This window comes from Dermacentor silvarum, chromosome 1 (assembly GCF_013339745.2).
Source record: "Dermacentor silvarum isolate Dsil-2018 chromosome 1, BIME_Dsil_1.4, whole genome shotgun sequence".
Lineage (NCBI taxonomy): Eukaryota > Metazoa > Arthropoda > Arachnida > Ixodida > Ixodidae > Dermacentor > Dermacentor silvarum.
The window spans coordinates 303,361,578-303,375,866 of record NC_051154.1 but is presented as its reverse complement, the minus strand read 5'-3'; the positions used below and the strand labels follow the sequence as shown (position 1 = coordinate 303,375,866).

General features: G+C 47.0%; 1 protein-coding gene across 1 annotated transcript; it reads right to left on the bottom strand.

Moving 5' to 3' along the window:
- Positions 1-9,454: 9,454 nt before the first annotated feature.
- On the bottom strand, positions 9,455-13,686 carry LOC125942230 (uncharacterized). Its single transcript, XM_049660396.1, has 2 exons — positions 12,841-13,686; positions 9,455-9,554 (listed from the first exon to the last, which is right to left on the bottom strand). The coding sequence occupies exon 1, from the start codon at positions 13,626-13,628 to the stop codon at positions 12,972-12,974; it is 657 nt and encodes a 218-aa protein (XP_049516353.1). The 5' UTR covers positions 13,629-13,686; the 3' UTR covers positions 9,455-9,554; positions 12,841-12,971.
- Between the last annotated feature and the right edge of the window lie 603 nt (positions 13,687-14,289).

Here is a 14,289-nt window from a genome sequence, read left to right as displayed (position 1 = left end):
TGAGTGCTGGCGCACGCATACATTACAAACAAAAAAAAGACACTCAGGGAAAAATCATTAAACAATAAATGAATAAAAATAAAAATTGTGAAAAGAAGAGAGTACCGACAACAAAGCGCAAAGTAAATACAAAAGAAAAGGAGGAGAAGGGCACTTGAACAATACATGATATTATAATACCAGGCAAAGCTCGGAAAAGAACGATGACAAGGAGTTATGAAAGATATCAAGTTCACGAAAGTAAGTAATAGTAATAATAATAATAATAATAATCAATCAATCAATCAATCAATCACTCATTTATTTATCGTGCCCAGGAACAACCGTGAGGTCTGGGTGCTGGCGCACGTATACATAGAAAAAGAAATACAGCAGGGGAGTATCAGTGAAAAAAAACAATGAATAAAAAATATCAATCTTGAAAAGAAAAGTGTACATACATGTAACCGAAGGCGCAAAATGCATACATAATAAAATGGAGAAGGGAAGTTGAACAATATGGTGAAACTAAGACACAACAACGGAAAGCTGAGAGCAGAACAAAGACAGAGAGTTGTGAAAAATATCAAGGTCATGAAAGTGGGCGTTATAAAGACTCTGTATTCTATGGACGGTTGAGTGTTGGTGGTGACAGGCAGCAACATGGAAAGGTCTGTGTTCTCTGGTGATTTTGCGCGGAATACGAAATGTGATACAACTGAGGAGTTCGGGGCACATGAGGATACCGTGAAGGAGTTTGAAAAGGAAAAGCAGGTCAGCACGATTACGTCGGCAGCGAAGTAAGGGCAATGGCAATAATCCAACAGTGCTAGAGCAGGGCCCAGAGTCCGTGTTTGCAAAGCGGTGATGATATATGCTTAGAAACTTTTTCTGGACCCGATCTATAATGTCACTGTTGGATCTAGAAATGCCATTCCAGACGACCGACGCGTATTCGAGCTGAGGAAGACAGATTGTTGTGTACAACTTGCGGAACGGTGTAGGAGAATTGAACTCTCTCGACAGTCTGCAAACAGAGCCAAGAGTGCGCATGCCCCGCATTGCAACGCGTTTAGTGTGAGCTGAAAAGTGTAAGGTTGTATCAAAAAGTACACCAAGATCATTGATCTCACTATTATTATTATTATTATTATTATTATTATTATTATTATTATTATTATTATTATTATTATTATTATTATTATTATTATTATTATTATTATTATTATTATTATTATTATTGTGCATTTATTATAGTAGATGGTTTCGTTCCAAGTTCTGTTACAGACTTCATCATTTCGCTATTCCTAATTTTTTTTATTAGTGAGAGCATTAAGACTGCAAGCGACTTCAGAGTAATACCTTCACACACGGTATCTTATTGCATCAAATCGAACTACACCTGTCTACATTGCAACGTGCTAGACACTCTGGCACAACTTGTACTGCAATGCAAGCACACCCGAGTAAACATCACAGCGAGCGCAACCAGCAGTAGCAGACGCAGACCCAAACCTTCTCACTGAAAAGTGGGAGGCTGTGATCTCCAAGCCGGACCTGATCGACCATCGCCAACTGATAGCCCGTGCTGGGCGGTCCAGGCCCGAGGGCTTCTGGAATAAGGACCTTTCCGTCTCGAGTGACAAGTCACTGCTTCAACAAAGTTTATTCATCATTCACCAGGTATTTGCCGCAAGGCATATGCAGTAAATGCAAATCATAGTAGATGTACGTAGTAGATGCAAATTTTGAGTTGCCGGTAGGCAGCTCTGGAGATCACAAGTTCGCTAATTCACGCAGCCGCCACTGACAGGATATCAGCATAGTATAGTTGGAAAGTACAGGATAACAAGGAAAGTGAAGTCTAAACTGCAATGACAAGCTTTACGGACGAACGAGCGATCACAGCAGCCGCACGACACCAAACTGTGAGCGACTGGTGTGTAGCTGTGAGCTGCATTTATTGCTCAACAGAGACAGTTCCAAGCGCGGCTTGCTGACGGACGGGAGGCGTTACTCACTTCACTTCTTGAGGCAGGCGGCAACAATATCGCCTTCCGTACAATGAACAAGAAACCTACTAGTGTTCCGACGGGTCATCCCATTTGCGCTGCGAAATATTAGCCCCTGCCCTGTCAATGGGACACTGGCGGCATTTCTTCCGTTTCTAACATCGCAGCTCCTCCACTTTACCTTGTAGCGTGAGGTTGAAATCCACGATGATCAGAGTAGGGTTATAGGCGGGATTCCCAGCGCAGTGCGGGCGTTGTGTGCGACTGGACACCGAGTTTTGAACGCGGCCCATAGAATTCTGTTGAGAGCAGATCTATAAAGTGCGCTTTGGTAGCCATGATTATTTAAACGCCATGTAAAGAAACAATAAACACCGAGAATGAAACGAAAGCGTCGCCCGACAACGCCGTTTGGGCAGGAAAAACAGAAACTGCCAGCAAAGATGACAAAGAAAACCTTTACTTCTGCGTAACAAGGTTAAATTCCGCGCGCATTCAGTTAAGCAAGCGTTGTCTCACACTATGTTAACTGCTTCTGAATATCGACACCTCATATATCCCTGGCGTACTGAATCAATCAACACACGCAGGCTTGAAGTATTCCTTACAAGTTACGCTGTCAGATTCTGAATTTTTACCGATACATAGGTCTTGTATGAAGCATTCCCTCCTTTACACTCTCTGTAATGAGGAGGAAACAATAGATTACTTCTTTTTGTCGTGCCGCCGCTTTACTATACTGAGAAAAAGAATGCTAGAAATTCCCTATCAGTAAATTGGCCCGGACCTGACAACTCCGGTTATTCTTTCATATGGAGCTTCGACTCTCGGGTGCAGTCATATAAATGTTTGCGCCACCGTTCATGAATTGCCCAGCTAAATCTGCTTCCTTAATCATTATAATTTTTAGTAGATTTCAATTCAGGATGTATCATTCGTTCTCTTGCACCTGTCACGTGGCTTTTATCGGTTGTCGCAAATTCGCAAAAGAAATTTCAATTCTATATTCATTTAGCTTTACCCACCCGACTCTTGGCCGATCCGCTGTAGTGGGTATAAACCCCGTACCGAGTTGAGAGGAGAACAATGACAACCAGGTCGACGAACGGTACTTGCCATTGTTGACAGCGTCTTTTTTCAAGATTTCATCATATCTTCGTTTTAAATGACAATGTCTCGACATTTCATTTTAAGCCTCTATACTTGATACCTGTTGATACCTGTGCTTGAAGAGGATGACGTGACCAATTCTACTCGTAGCCCTCGGGATTTAAATTTTAGCCGCGTTTTACAACGGTCTTTTACACCTCAAGCCTTGCGTTAAGGGGCGCCCATGAGCAATTGCTTGAGGTCTGGCGCGGGAGCACTTTTTCTCCGTCCTTTCCCCGGTTTGTGTGTTTTTCTTTCCTTTGTAGTGCAAATATAAACTAAACGTACTTCAAATCAGTTGTCTTCCATCCCAGCCTGTTAATAATAGCCTCTATATGTGCACTTATTTGAACACGTGCGTTTACCTGAAGAGAGGGCAAAGAAGAACCAAATGAGGTAATTTGTTTCCCGAAGCGTCTTTTCAAGTACTCGACGTCATCAAAAAAAAAAAAGAAAAATACACGGGTCAAGAGGTTAACCTTATCTGTTTAATAAATGACTCTTTTTTGAAATTTTTCTTAAACTTCTCTTCGATGTCACCGTCAACCACTCCAAAAATTTCCCTTTCCTTCTCGCGACAAGTACAGTCCTGCCTTTCATTCCTTATTTTTCTCTCGGAACGCCCGTCCAGCTCACCTCTAGTTTCAGTTAGTTTTACGAGCGGTAATAAAGAAAGAATAAAACAAGAAAGACGTACGCTCGCGCTATGATGTACACTTATCAATGCTGCAAACGTTCGTTTGTCAGCGTTTGAAAAGGGGTGCGTTACATAGCACTCGGGTCGTGGTCTCGTCATTCTTGCGTATAATGCGGCACCAGACAAGCGCTTAAAGCGCTTCATACGCAACCCTAGAACCGAAAGTAAGAAGAAGAAAAAGAAAGAAAAGCAGACAAGGGGGAGTTCCAAGCATACGAAAGCGGAATCCCGTGACAGCGTAAAGTCGACAAAGACTTGGATACCAAGGCGAACAAATTGGACTGCATTTCTTCCCGGGCCGTGTCGTAATAAACAAGGGAGAGAGAGGGAGAGAGAAAGGCGGAAGCGCAATCTCGTTTTCTGGAGGGTTCCGTGGATCTGCTGGTTCGAAAGTAACGGGTGCCAAGGCTCGAGACAACGATGACATCTGAAGAGGTGGCCTGCGGTCTTTTTGCTCGCTACGGTCACCACCCGTGCCTGTCGCCGCCGCAAGGAAGATATAACGTTCTTGCCTTCAGGTGACCCGCACCGGCGCCGTCCGTTGCGTTTCGCGGCATTTGCTTTTCTTTATTAATAATTTATAGGATTTTTTTCTTCTTTTTCTCCATATCTCCCTCTGGTTTTAACGATGCTGTATGTTTGTTGTTGCTCATTCGTTACAGCGTACAGGGTAGATAGCGCTTAAGCCCGCTAAACAGGACATGAAAAGAGAGAGAGAGAGAGACGGATCAGACAACAGGGAATAACGTGTCACGTCGAGTAGACAAAATGTGCGCGAGTGGGGGGAACATCACCCTCTCGACATTTATGCTATGGCACAATGAGGTTGTAGCGTCTGCCAAGCATTTGTTTTCGTTCGCGCTGCCCTCGCTAAAACTTGTCCTTATCGTGAGAAGAGGCTTCTAATTATAAGTTATGTGTAACATTTGCACAAGGATATATGAATATATGGCAGTTCTGCACTGTTCTGTGTAGTCAGGCTCGTCTCCAAATCGAAATCTACAACATGAGAGGTGCTTCATCGTGCAATTTTAACCAATGTTTGCGGAGGGGGGGGGGGGGGGGGGATGTGTCTGGTCTTGCCCGCTTTAGACATAAGACGTATTGCTCCGTATATTAAGACTTGTGGAGCGCAACCGGGTTGCACAACTTATTTTTAATATTAATATTTTTGCTGCGTGTATGCCTACACATTTATCAGACACGAAATGTGACGTTCTTTTTTGTAGACAAAGAAAAAATGTGAAAAATCATAAGTCGCGCGTTGAGGCACCAGATTAAGTTTATTGCAACGTGGTGGCTCTTCATTCCTGCATGCTTCTGCAGGCTTTCATACCTTAAGGTAGAGAAGGAATTACTTTCTACGTGTTCGCGTGCTGGATCATAGAATTCTATGGTCCCATAGTCAGATATATGGGCTTCCAGCCCTGCCATCTGGATATAACTCAGCACAGATTTCAGTACATGTTTTTTTTTTTCTGTAGCTGGTTGACCCCTCAGGGGGTATCTACTGTTCTAGCGAGGTTGGCATTGGCGTCAAGCAACGTAAAACAGCATTGCGTTCTTTGGGGGTTGCCAAAGGCGTCATTTTTGAGGAGCGTCTAAAGGCGGAGCTTAACCCTATAAAGATCAAACACATTTCCTAATCAATCTAGGAAAATTAGAACAACTTGTTCATCTTTAGTTTCTGGCCATGGAGAGGGCATTTGTACAAACACGAGAAAACAATAAATGTTATTTCAATAAAAGCTTAAATAAATTAGCACAGTAATTATTTAATTAGTACTCGGGCTGGTGAAATATACAGAACTGAAAACTCGCTCCAGCGTATCAAAAATGCCACTTTACGCATTGTTAGGTTTCCTGCACTTAAATCAGAATTTCTAGGTATCAGACTCCGCATAGCAAAATTTATACTGTCGGCATTATAGAGTTAAAAAGTGAGCGAGTAATCTAGTAACGACAGATATCAGTTGAAGTTCGTCACCACGGTCTATGATTTATTATACGGGGTGATCATTTTTAAGCTTTCCAGATTTTAAAAAATTGCCCGTGGCACATTGCATAATTCTTGTCCTTGATTTGGATTATTCGAAGAGGCGGACATTACTGGCACGACAAAATCAAGACATATTAAACTAATTAACAAAAAATAACTAATCAACTTCTGAATTACTTACTCCACGGCACATATTGCAATTTACGAATTGTAGCCGGTGAGCTTGTAAGGCGTATCCACGTGGAATGAGTCTCCATAATGACACCAGTTTCCATATATTATTTCCTTAAGTGTGGGACCACATTCGTGGGTGTTCCAGTTACTTTTGTGCTTCAATGAACGAAAGAGCGTTTTGTTAAAAAAGTAAGTGGAACAACAGGGCAATTTTACGGCGCGTTTTATGGCGCATATCTCCAAGCTGATGCTATCTCCAAACTGATGATCGAGCCGTAATCCGAACGACTCTCAGCAGGCGCCAAAGTGCGTATAGTGACGACGTGCCTGGCCGTATAGTGACGACGTGCCTGGCCAATCACCGTGCCTGGCCAATCACCAACGGCAGCGTTCGCCAACACTGTACAGCGAGACTCACGTATAATCGCGGTCTGCCATTCGAGTGGTGCTCGCTGTCAACCGCATTAAAGAAATAACGAACTGCCAAGGGTTAGAGAAGGAATCGTCGCTGCGTCGTCAGTTGATCTTGAAGAAGAGAAGTTACTTGAGCGCAACCAATCCACTTTCTCTCGCCTGTTCTCGAATGCGCGCGTTACAAATGACACTCCTTTTCATGCTTTAGGCCAGTGTGTGGTAAGGGCATTGAAAGTTAAACTAACCGTAAGTTTAATAAAATCGCGACGCTAGCTACGCAAAATCTGCTTGCACAGGCCGTTTATGCGCTCTGGCGACGCAATTCTCGCGAAACATTAGGGTAATGAAACGAAGTATCAACAAACACTTCTTCATTAACATTTTTTTTTTGCTATCGCGATTATGGCTTATATTTCAAACATCAAGACAACTTCACTTGAATTCTACTGGAGTGCTTCTGTTCTGAGATGTCAACCACCAAATTTGACACTCAATCAGCTAATTTCGCATTCAGGTGCGTGGAAGGATGTGTGAGCGAACTAATGCGCCCATATATGAATGGGCGGTTTTCATCGAATTGCACGTTTCCCCGAATGAATTGTTGGCGAAAATACGCACTACATATTATTTTCACAGCAATATTTTTCATTTTATTACTGACTCAGTCTTTCAGATGTCCGCCGAAGTAATCCCGAAGTGCTTTCCGAGATGTTTATAAAAAAAGTAAAGCCAAGAAAATAAAAAAAGCCGCGGAGCGCTCCACCGGGATTCGAGCTCTGGATCTACACATTACCAGTCGAAAGTGTTCACTCAAGGCCACACCACTTTTTTTCCTGTTCACTTTGCATCACCTTGTTAGCACCAATATGTACACACGTACAAAGCAGGCAACTTGGTGCTAAAAAATTAATACCTGATTTGGCTCGACAGTACTAATTTGAAAGGTCTTCAGAGAGGCCATCACAGACAACAAACCATAACGTTCCTGAAACCACTCTGGTGGTTCAATTATGTGCTTTAGTGCATCGCGCGTGTATGTAAGATTTTCAGTTAGGTGCCACGCAGACCTTGTCATTGCGCCGAAACCACCATGGCGAAAAATACAGCGCCAAAGTAGTGCGCTGACGCTTATAACTGTTACAATAGGCTGACGCCACGCTCTTCAGTTTATCTAAAACAAACCTAGGTTAACTAACTTAGGCGACCAATTGACATTCACAGAAATTCGAGCTCATCTGTTTACGAATGTACTGGTCAAGCTACCGGTGCAGTAAGTAAGTTAGGAAAATAATTATACTTGTTTTTGTATTGGCCAGGGGGTATCAATGAACAGGTTTAAAGCAGCCGCTGCCATTCCCGCACACACGTATGCTTGAACCGACGTGCGCATCTATAAGCCATGGTCTAAATAACAGGCAATTCCTAGTGATCTGTAGCTTCACGATATTAGGTGTATGCGCTATAGTTTATGTGTATGAGTGTGTTCGTGTGTGTGTGCGTGCATGTGGTGTGTGTGTGTGTGTGTTCCCTCGATTTACTTCAGTACACACGAATTATCTGCCCAGGCGGACACCATCTACAGGAAAAATGAAAGCGATTTATTTGAAGTTAAGCTAATTGCAATAATTACCTTTCTAGTTACCAACTTATGGCGCATGTTTGTATTGAAAAGTTCAAGGGAATCATCATAAAATTCGTTGTCCCTTCCACTACGTGGAGGTGGTTAATCCCGAGGGTTCATTAAAGCAGTTCACAATTATGAGGTTACACACACGTTCGACTGCGACGGAGAAACGTCGTCACTGACGGTATGCCCGCAGTCCGCCGTTGTCGCTTGCGTTCAGTGTCTCTAGTTTGCTCGGCGGCGTGGTTAGCAGCATTCGCCTGCCATTACCACTTGCGATCCTTCGAAATTAAATTGCTTCAAAATTAAATCTGCCCGTTACGGTAAGACAATGAATGGCTCATACCCCCTTAAGCAACAGCTCATACCCCCGTAAACGCGGCCTCCCCATTACGACGACAGAAGAGAAGTGAAATTCTACGCTGGAATAACGCACACAGTTGGAACGCAACGCAGCCAGTTCTGGAAAACGACAACGACGATGAACGCGGGAGCTGTGGCACGAGCACGTTCCGAGGGGCGCCAACGAGCGAGCTGCGAAAGAAGATGACGACGCTCCAGCGACTGCTGATGATGATAGTTTTCTGTACACAGGGGATTTCGCCTAGCAATATACCATTTCGCCTACCCATATAAAGCTTCACTTTAAAAGTATTGCTACGTGTTTCTACATTTGAAAAGGCACTATGTTGACTGAAATAACTGGCGCGAAGCTACTTGCTCAATTTACCTGATTACGCACTCGGATTCGCAAGACGCGGCTCCTCTCTCCAACCTCTGTGTGGCGTAAAAGCGTGCCGTAAGAAAAAAACTGCCGTTACACTTCCCTTTTCACGGTCTTGTTTAGATTGGTGCTGCACGCAACTGCTGATTAGATGCATAGTCATTTAAGCAATAGGGGCTAAACGGACCGCTTTGTCGGGCCTTTTACATAGGCTTAATTTTACGTCACAGGGAGGTTGCACTGCAAGCCAGGCTTCGCAGGAATGCGTGCTAATAATTTCATGTCTAGTCATTTTGCTTTACATGGCCGTTTTGAAATGTAGAAATGCGGAACTAGACATTTACGACGATGCCCTTCAACATTTAACATAAACACCTGCCGTAAAGGTTGTGTTGTGCAGTTTTTTTTTTTTTTTGCCATTCTTCTTTGTTCGTCTTCCGTGTTGCCTACACCATTATTATAGGGCACCAAAACGGAAACTATGATCCATACAAACACTATCATGCTTGATAACACCAACGTCGCCTATTCACTGAATTTGTGAATAAATGAAACCTTCAAAAACATTTCCTACAGGGAATGATTGAGCAACAGCATAAACAGTAGAGCTCACTGACAATGAAGTTTATTTTGGATTGTCGTCCTGATGCACGGTCCTAAATTTCTTCATAGAGCCTCCGTCCACACCCTCTCATCTCTCGACCGTGAAGGGGCAGCCAAGGCTAAGCCCAAGTGCAGATTTTCTATGGGTTCGGCCGACTTGCTTTCCCGGTCACTGGCACCTTTTTACTGGCGCTTGCCTTTGGTCGCTTTGCCAGCCGTTCGCTTGGCCCGACGAGACTTCGATGAAGAGCTGCTTACCGCCTTCCTCGACTTGGCCCGCTTTCCTTTGCGGGTCGACGAAGAACGGGTGCTACGGGCGTGGCGGCGCCGTTTCCCGCCACTCCTGGTGCTCATGCTCGCTGTTGAGCTGCTGCTTTTGGAGCGGTGGCGGCGGCGGCTCCTGCTGCGGCCCCTCTTTCTTCCGTGGCTGCTTCAGGAGTCGGTAGTGGACTTTCCATGGCGGCTGCGTTTGCGCTTGTGTCCACCATGGCCGCTGCGGGACGAATGCCGAGATCGTCCACGGCTCCTTCCCTTTTTGGCATGGTGGCTGCTGCTGCCGGGGGAGCGACTCCGCGAGCGGTGCCGATGCTTCGGATGCGTGGCCACGGAAGTATGAGCATCGCTCGGGGACGAGCTCCGCGGTCGCGTCTTCCGGCTCACCCTGTGCGACTTGGGTCCCTTGCTGGTGGACGGGAGATTCACGTCGGCGTCGGGTGGTGGTGCCTCGTCAGGCCTTTCTTGCCTTTCCGGAAGACTGTGGTGGCGATGGGTTTTGGCGTTGCCGGCTTCGCTGACCGGGTCTTCGTTTGAGGTGTAGACGGGTCCTTCGCGGGCCTTCCCCGCGCTCGCTTGGCAGTGGAATTCTCTTGAGAAGGACCGCCGCCATCGTCGGCAGCAGGCGGTTTCCGCTTCGTCGTCCTGGTCTTGGGCGTTGCCGCCTCCTTCTTGGCTGGCTCCTCCTTCTCCATGTTGGTTCACGCTCGGTGAGAAGCCTTGGCCTCGGGCCTCCGCGCGCAGTCGCTGCCGACCAGCGCTGTCTTCCGCCCAGGCGCCGACAGGGAACGGGGTCCCGGGCCCAGCTTCGGAGGAGCCGCGCCAGCAGTGCGAGGACGGCTGCCTGCCGCGCTCCGAGCCACCGCCGCTCTGATGTTAACCGATGGAACGGCGTTCTCGAGGCCCGTGCAACGGCTCGTGGAGTGCCGGGCTTCTTTTTCCTCGGACGCGCCGATCTTCTGCTAAGAAGAGCTCCCTTTTATAATATTACAGTGGTTGTCTCTCAGTTAGCGATGTAAATAAATGTACGGCAAATAATAGGCCGAATTTACTTTTCAAAGTATGTTTCTAAATCAATGCGGTCTTTGTAAACTCCCATGGGCTTGGTTGGGTTGAGCCAATGCTGATGATAGTTTTCTGTACACAGGCGATTTCGCCCAGTCATATACGATTTCACCTAGCCATATAAAGCTTCACTTAAAAGTCTTATTACGTGTATCAACATTTCAAAAGGGACTATGTTGACTGAAATCACTGGCGCGAAGTTATTTGTCCAATTTGCCTGATTACGCACTCGTATTCGCAAAACGCGGCTCTCTCCAACCTCTGTGTGGCGTAAAAGCGTGGCGTAAGAAAAAACTACCATTGCACTTCCCTTTTCACGGTCTCATTTAGATTGGTGGTTCAAGCAACTGCTGATTGGATGCATAGTGACTTAAAGGGACACTAAAGTCAAATAAAAAGTCAAGCTACAGTGATAGAGCAATGCTCTATAATGCCTAAGGCCTCATTATAATCGCGAACAGAGCTTTAGTAAACGAGAAATTGAGGTAAATGCAGGACATGATAGGAGACTCCCCAGGGACATTCCGGTACTTACCCGATGACGAACGCACTCCTCAAAAAAAAAAAAAAAAAATATGTCACTAGTACTCAACCACTGGTATTAAAAGATTTTTCGTTGGATTATAAGGCGGAAGAAAATGATACTTGTCTACTTCTATTAGATTCTTAGGAAAAATACCTTTTTGGCGTTACACTTGATAACGATGCGGGCGTTCAAAAGGTTTCATTTTCCCTCGACTTTGCACCTCGCGCGCATTCGAGCTTCAGAAGTTTCGTTATCGCGTAGTGCTGTGCTGGTGCTGCTGGCTCGCTAAACTCGCACTTGAATTTGTTAGCAGCTTGAGAATCGCGACGGCAGGTCCAGACGGTGACCAGCTTCGTCGCCCGACGTCGCATTGCTGGAGTCCTCGCTGCTTTCGCGCTCGGAAGAGCGGTGTCGAGGCCGCCGTCGTAGTAGGCAACGACGCCGGCAGCGCGAGCCCTCAGCAGCCTGTCACGCTCATCGGAGCTTAACTCGCTAAACTCGAGCCCAGCATCCCGAGCCAATGTGTCATTGTCAGGGTCGTCACCTAGTTGGTCCATTGCGACGAGCGTCGACGATCACCGTGTTCACAATGCGCTTTACCTTCCGCTATGGTGGCTATAGCCACCATACTTCCGCTTTCGCACTGCTGTCAGCTCTGTCTTGGCTGTTTCTGGCCGCGCGTTTGCGCTTTACGCAAAAAAAAAAAAAAAAAGATATGCCATAGCGCTGTCTGCGGGCGCCGTTTTATTACTCACCGGCGGCACAACGTCTCTATATGGCCATGACGTCACCACTCCTCGATCGGGCGGGCGATTTGAATTACGTTAGAGGTACGCGGACGCTTCAGACGCAATTTTCTCTTAAAATAACTCTTTTCTTGGTGCGACACAAGCGTTTCGAGGTTTCTGGTATGGTATTTTAGCAGTCCACGTTGAAATAATATTTGCCTTTAGTGTCCCTTTAAGCAACAGGGGCTAAACGGACCACTTTGTCGGGTCTTATACATAGGCTTCATTTTACGCAGCCCACTACGTCACAGGGAGGTTGCACTGCAAGCTAGGCTTTGCAGGGATGCGTGCTAATAATTTCAAGTCTAGTCATTTCGCTTTACATGGCCGTTTTGAAATGTAGAAGCGCGGAACTAGACCTTCATGACGATGCCCTTCAATATTTAACATAAAGTTCTGCCGTAAAGGTTGTATTGCGCAGCTTTTTTTTTTTTTTTGCCATTCTCTTTCGTTCGCCTTCGTGTTGCCTACACCATTATTACAGGGCACCAAAGCGGAAGCTATGATCCATACAAACACTACCAAGCTTGATAACACCAACGTCGCCTATTCACTGAAGATTAATTTATTTGTGAATACATTGCACCCTCAGAAACATTTCCTACAGGGAATGATTGAGCAACAGCATAAACAGTAGAGCTCACTGACAATGAAGTTTATTTTGGATTGTCGTCCTGATGCACGGTCCCAAATTTCTTCATAGAGCCTCCGTCCACACCCTCTCATCTCTCGACCGTGAAGGGGCAGCCAAGGCTAAGCCCAAGTTCAGATTTTCTATGGCTTCGGCCCACTTGCTTTCCCGGTCACTGGCACCTTTTTACTGGCGCTTGCCTTTGGTCGCTTTGCCAGCTGGTCGCTTGGCCCGACGAGACTTCGATGAAGAGCTGCTTACCGCCTTCCTCGACTTGGCCCGCTTTCCTTTGCGGGTCGACGACGAACGGGTGCTACGGGCGTGGCGGCGCCGTTTTCCGCCACTCCTGGTGCTCATGCTCGCTGTTGAAGTGCTGCTTTTGGAGCGGTGGCGGCGGCGACTCCTGCTGCGGCCCCTCTTTCTTCCGTGGCTGCTTTCGGAGTCGGTAGTGGACTTTCCATGGCGGCTGCGTTTGCGCTTGTGTCCACCATGGCCGCTGCGGGACGAATGCCGAGATCGTCCACGGCTCCTTCCCTTTTTGGCATGGTGGCTGCTGCTGCCGGGGGAGCGACTCCGCGAGCGGTGCCGATGCTTCGGATGCGTGGCCACGGAAGTATGAGCATCGCTCGGGGACGAGCTCCGCGGTCGCGTCTTCCGGCTCACCCTGTGCGACTTGGGTCCCTTGCTGGTGGACGGGAGATTCACGTCGGCGTCGGGTGGTGGTGCCTCGTCGGCCTTTCTTGCCTTTCCGGAAGACGTGGTGGCGATGGGTTTTGGCGTTGCCGGCTTCGCTGACCGGGTCTTCGTTTGAGGTGTAGACGGGTCCTTCGCGGGCCTTCCCCGCGCTCGCTTGGCAGTGGGATTCTCTTGAGAAGGACCGCCGCCATCGTCGGCAGCAGGCGGTTTCCGCTTCGTCGTCCTGGTCTTGGGCGTTGCCGCCTTGCTTCTTGGCTGGCTCCTCCTCCTCCATGTTGGTTCACGCTCGGTGAGAAGTCTTGGCCTCGGGCCTCCGCGCGCAGTCGCTGCCGCCCAGCGCTGTCTTCCGCCCAGGCGCCGACAGGGAACGGGGTCCCGGGCCCAGCTTCGGGGAGGAGCCGCGCCAGCAGTGTGAAGACGGCTGCCTGCCGCGATCCGAGCCACCGCCGCTCTGATGTTAACCGATCGAACGGCGTTCTCGAGGCCCGTGCAACGGCTCGTGGAGTGCCGGGCTTCTTTTTCCTCGGACGCGCCGATCTTCTGCTAAGAAGAGCTCCCTTTTATAATATTACAGTGGTTGTCTCTCAGTTAGCGATGTAAATAAATGTACGGCAAATAATAGGCCGAATTTACTTTTCAAAGTATGTTTCTAAATCAATGCGGTCTTTGTAAACTCCCATGGGCTTGGTTGGGTTGAGCCAATGCTGATGATAGTTTTCTGTACACAGGCGATTTCGCCCAGTCATATACGATTTCACCTAGCCATATAAAGCTTCGCTTAAAAGTCTTATTACGTGTATCTACATTTCAAAAGGGACTATGTTGACTGAAATCACTGGCGCGAAGTTATTTGTCCAATTTGCCTGATTACGCACTCGTATTCGCAAAACGCGGCTCTCTCCAACCTCTGTGTGGCGTAAAAGCGTGGCGTAAGA

Bases quoted from the DNA above. Each gene is read 5' to 3' on its own strand.
- LOC125942230 (XM_049660396.1), bottom strand. From the start codon at position 13,628: ATGGAGGAGGAGGAGCCAGCCAAGAAGCAAGGCGGCAACGCCCAAGAC.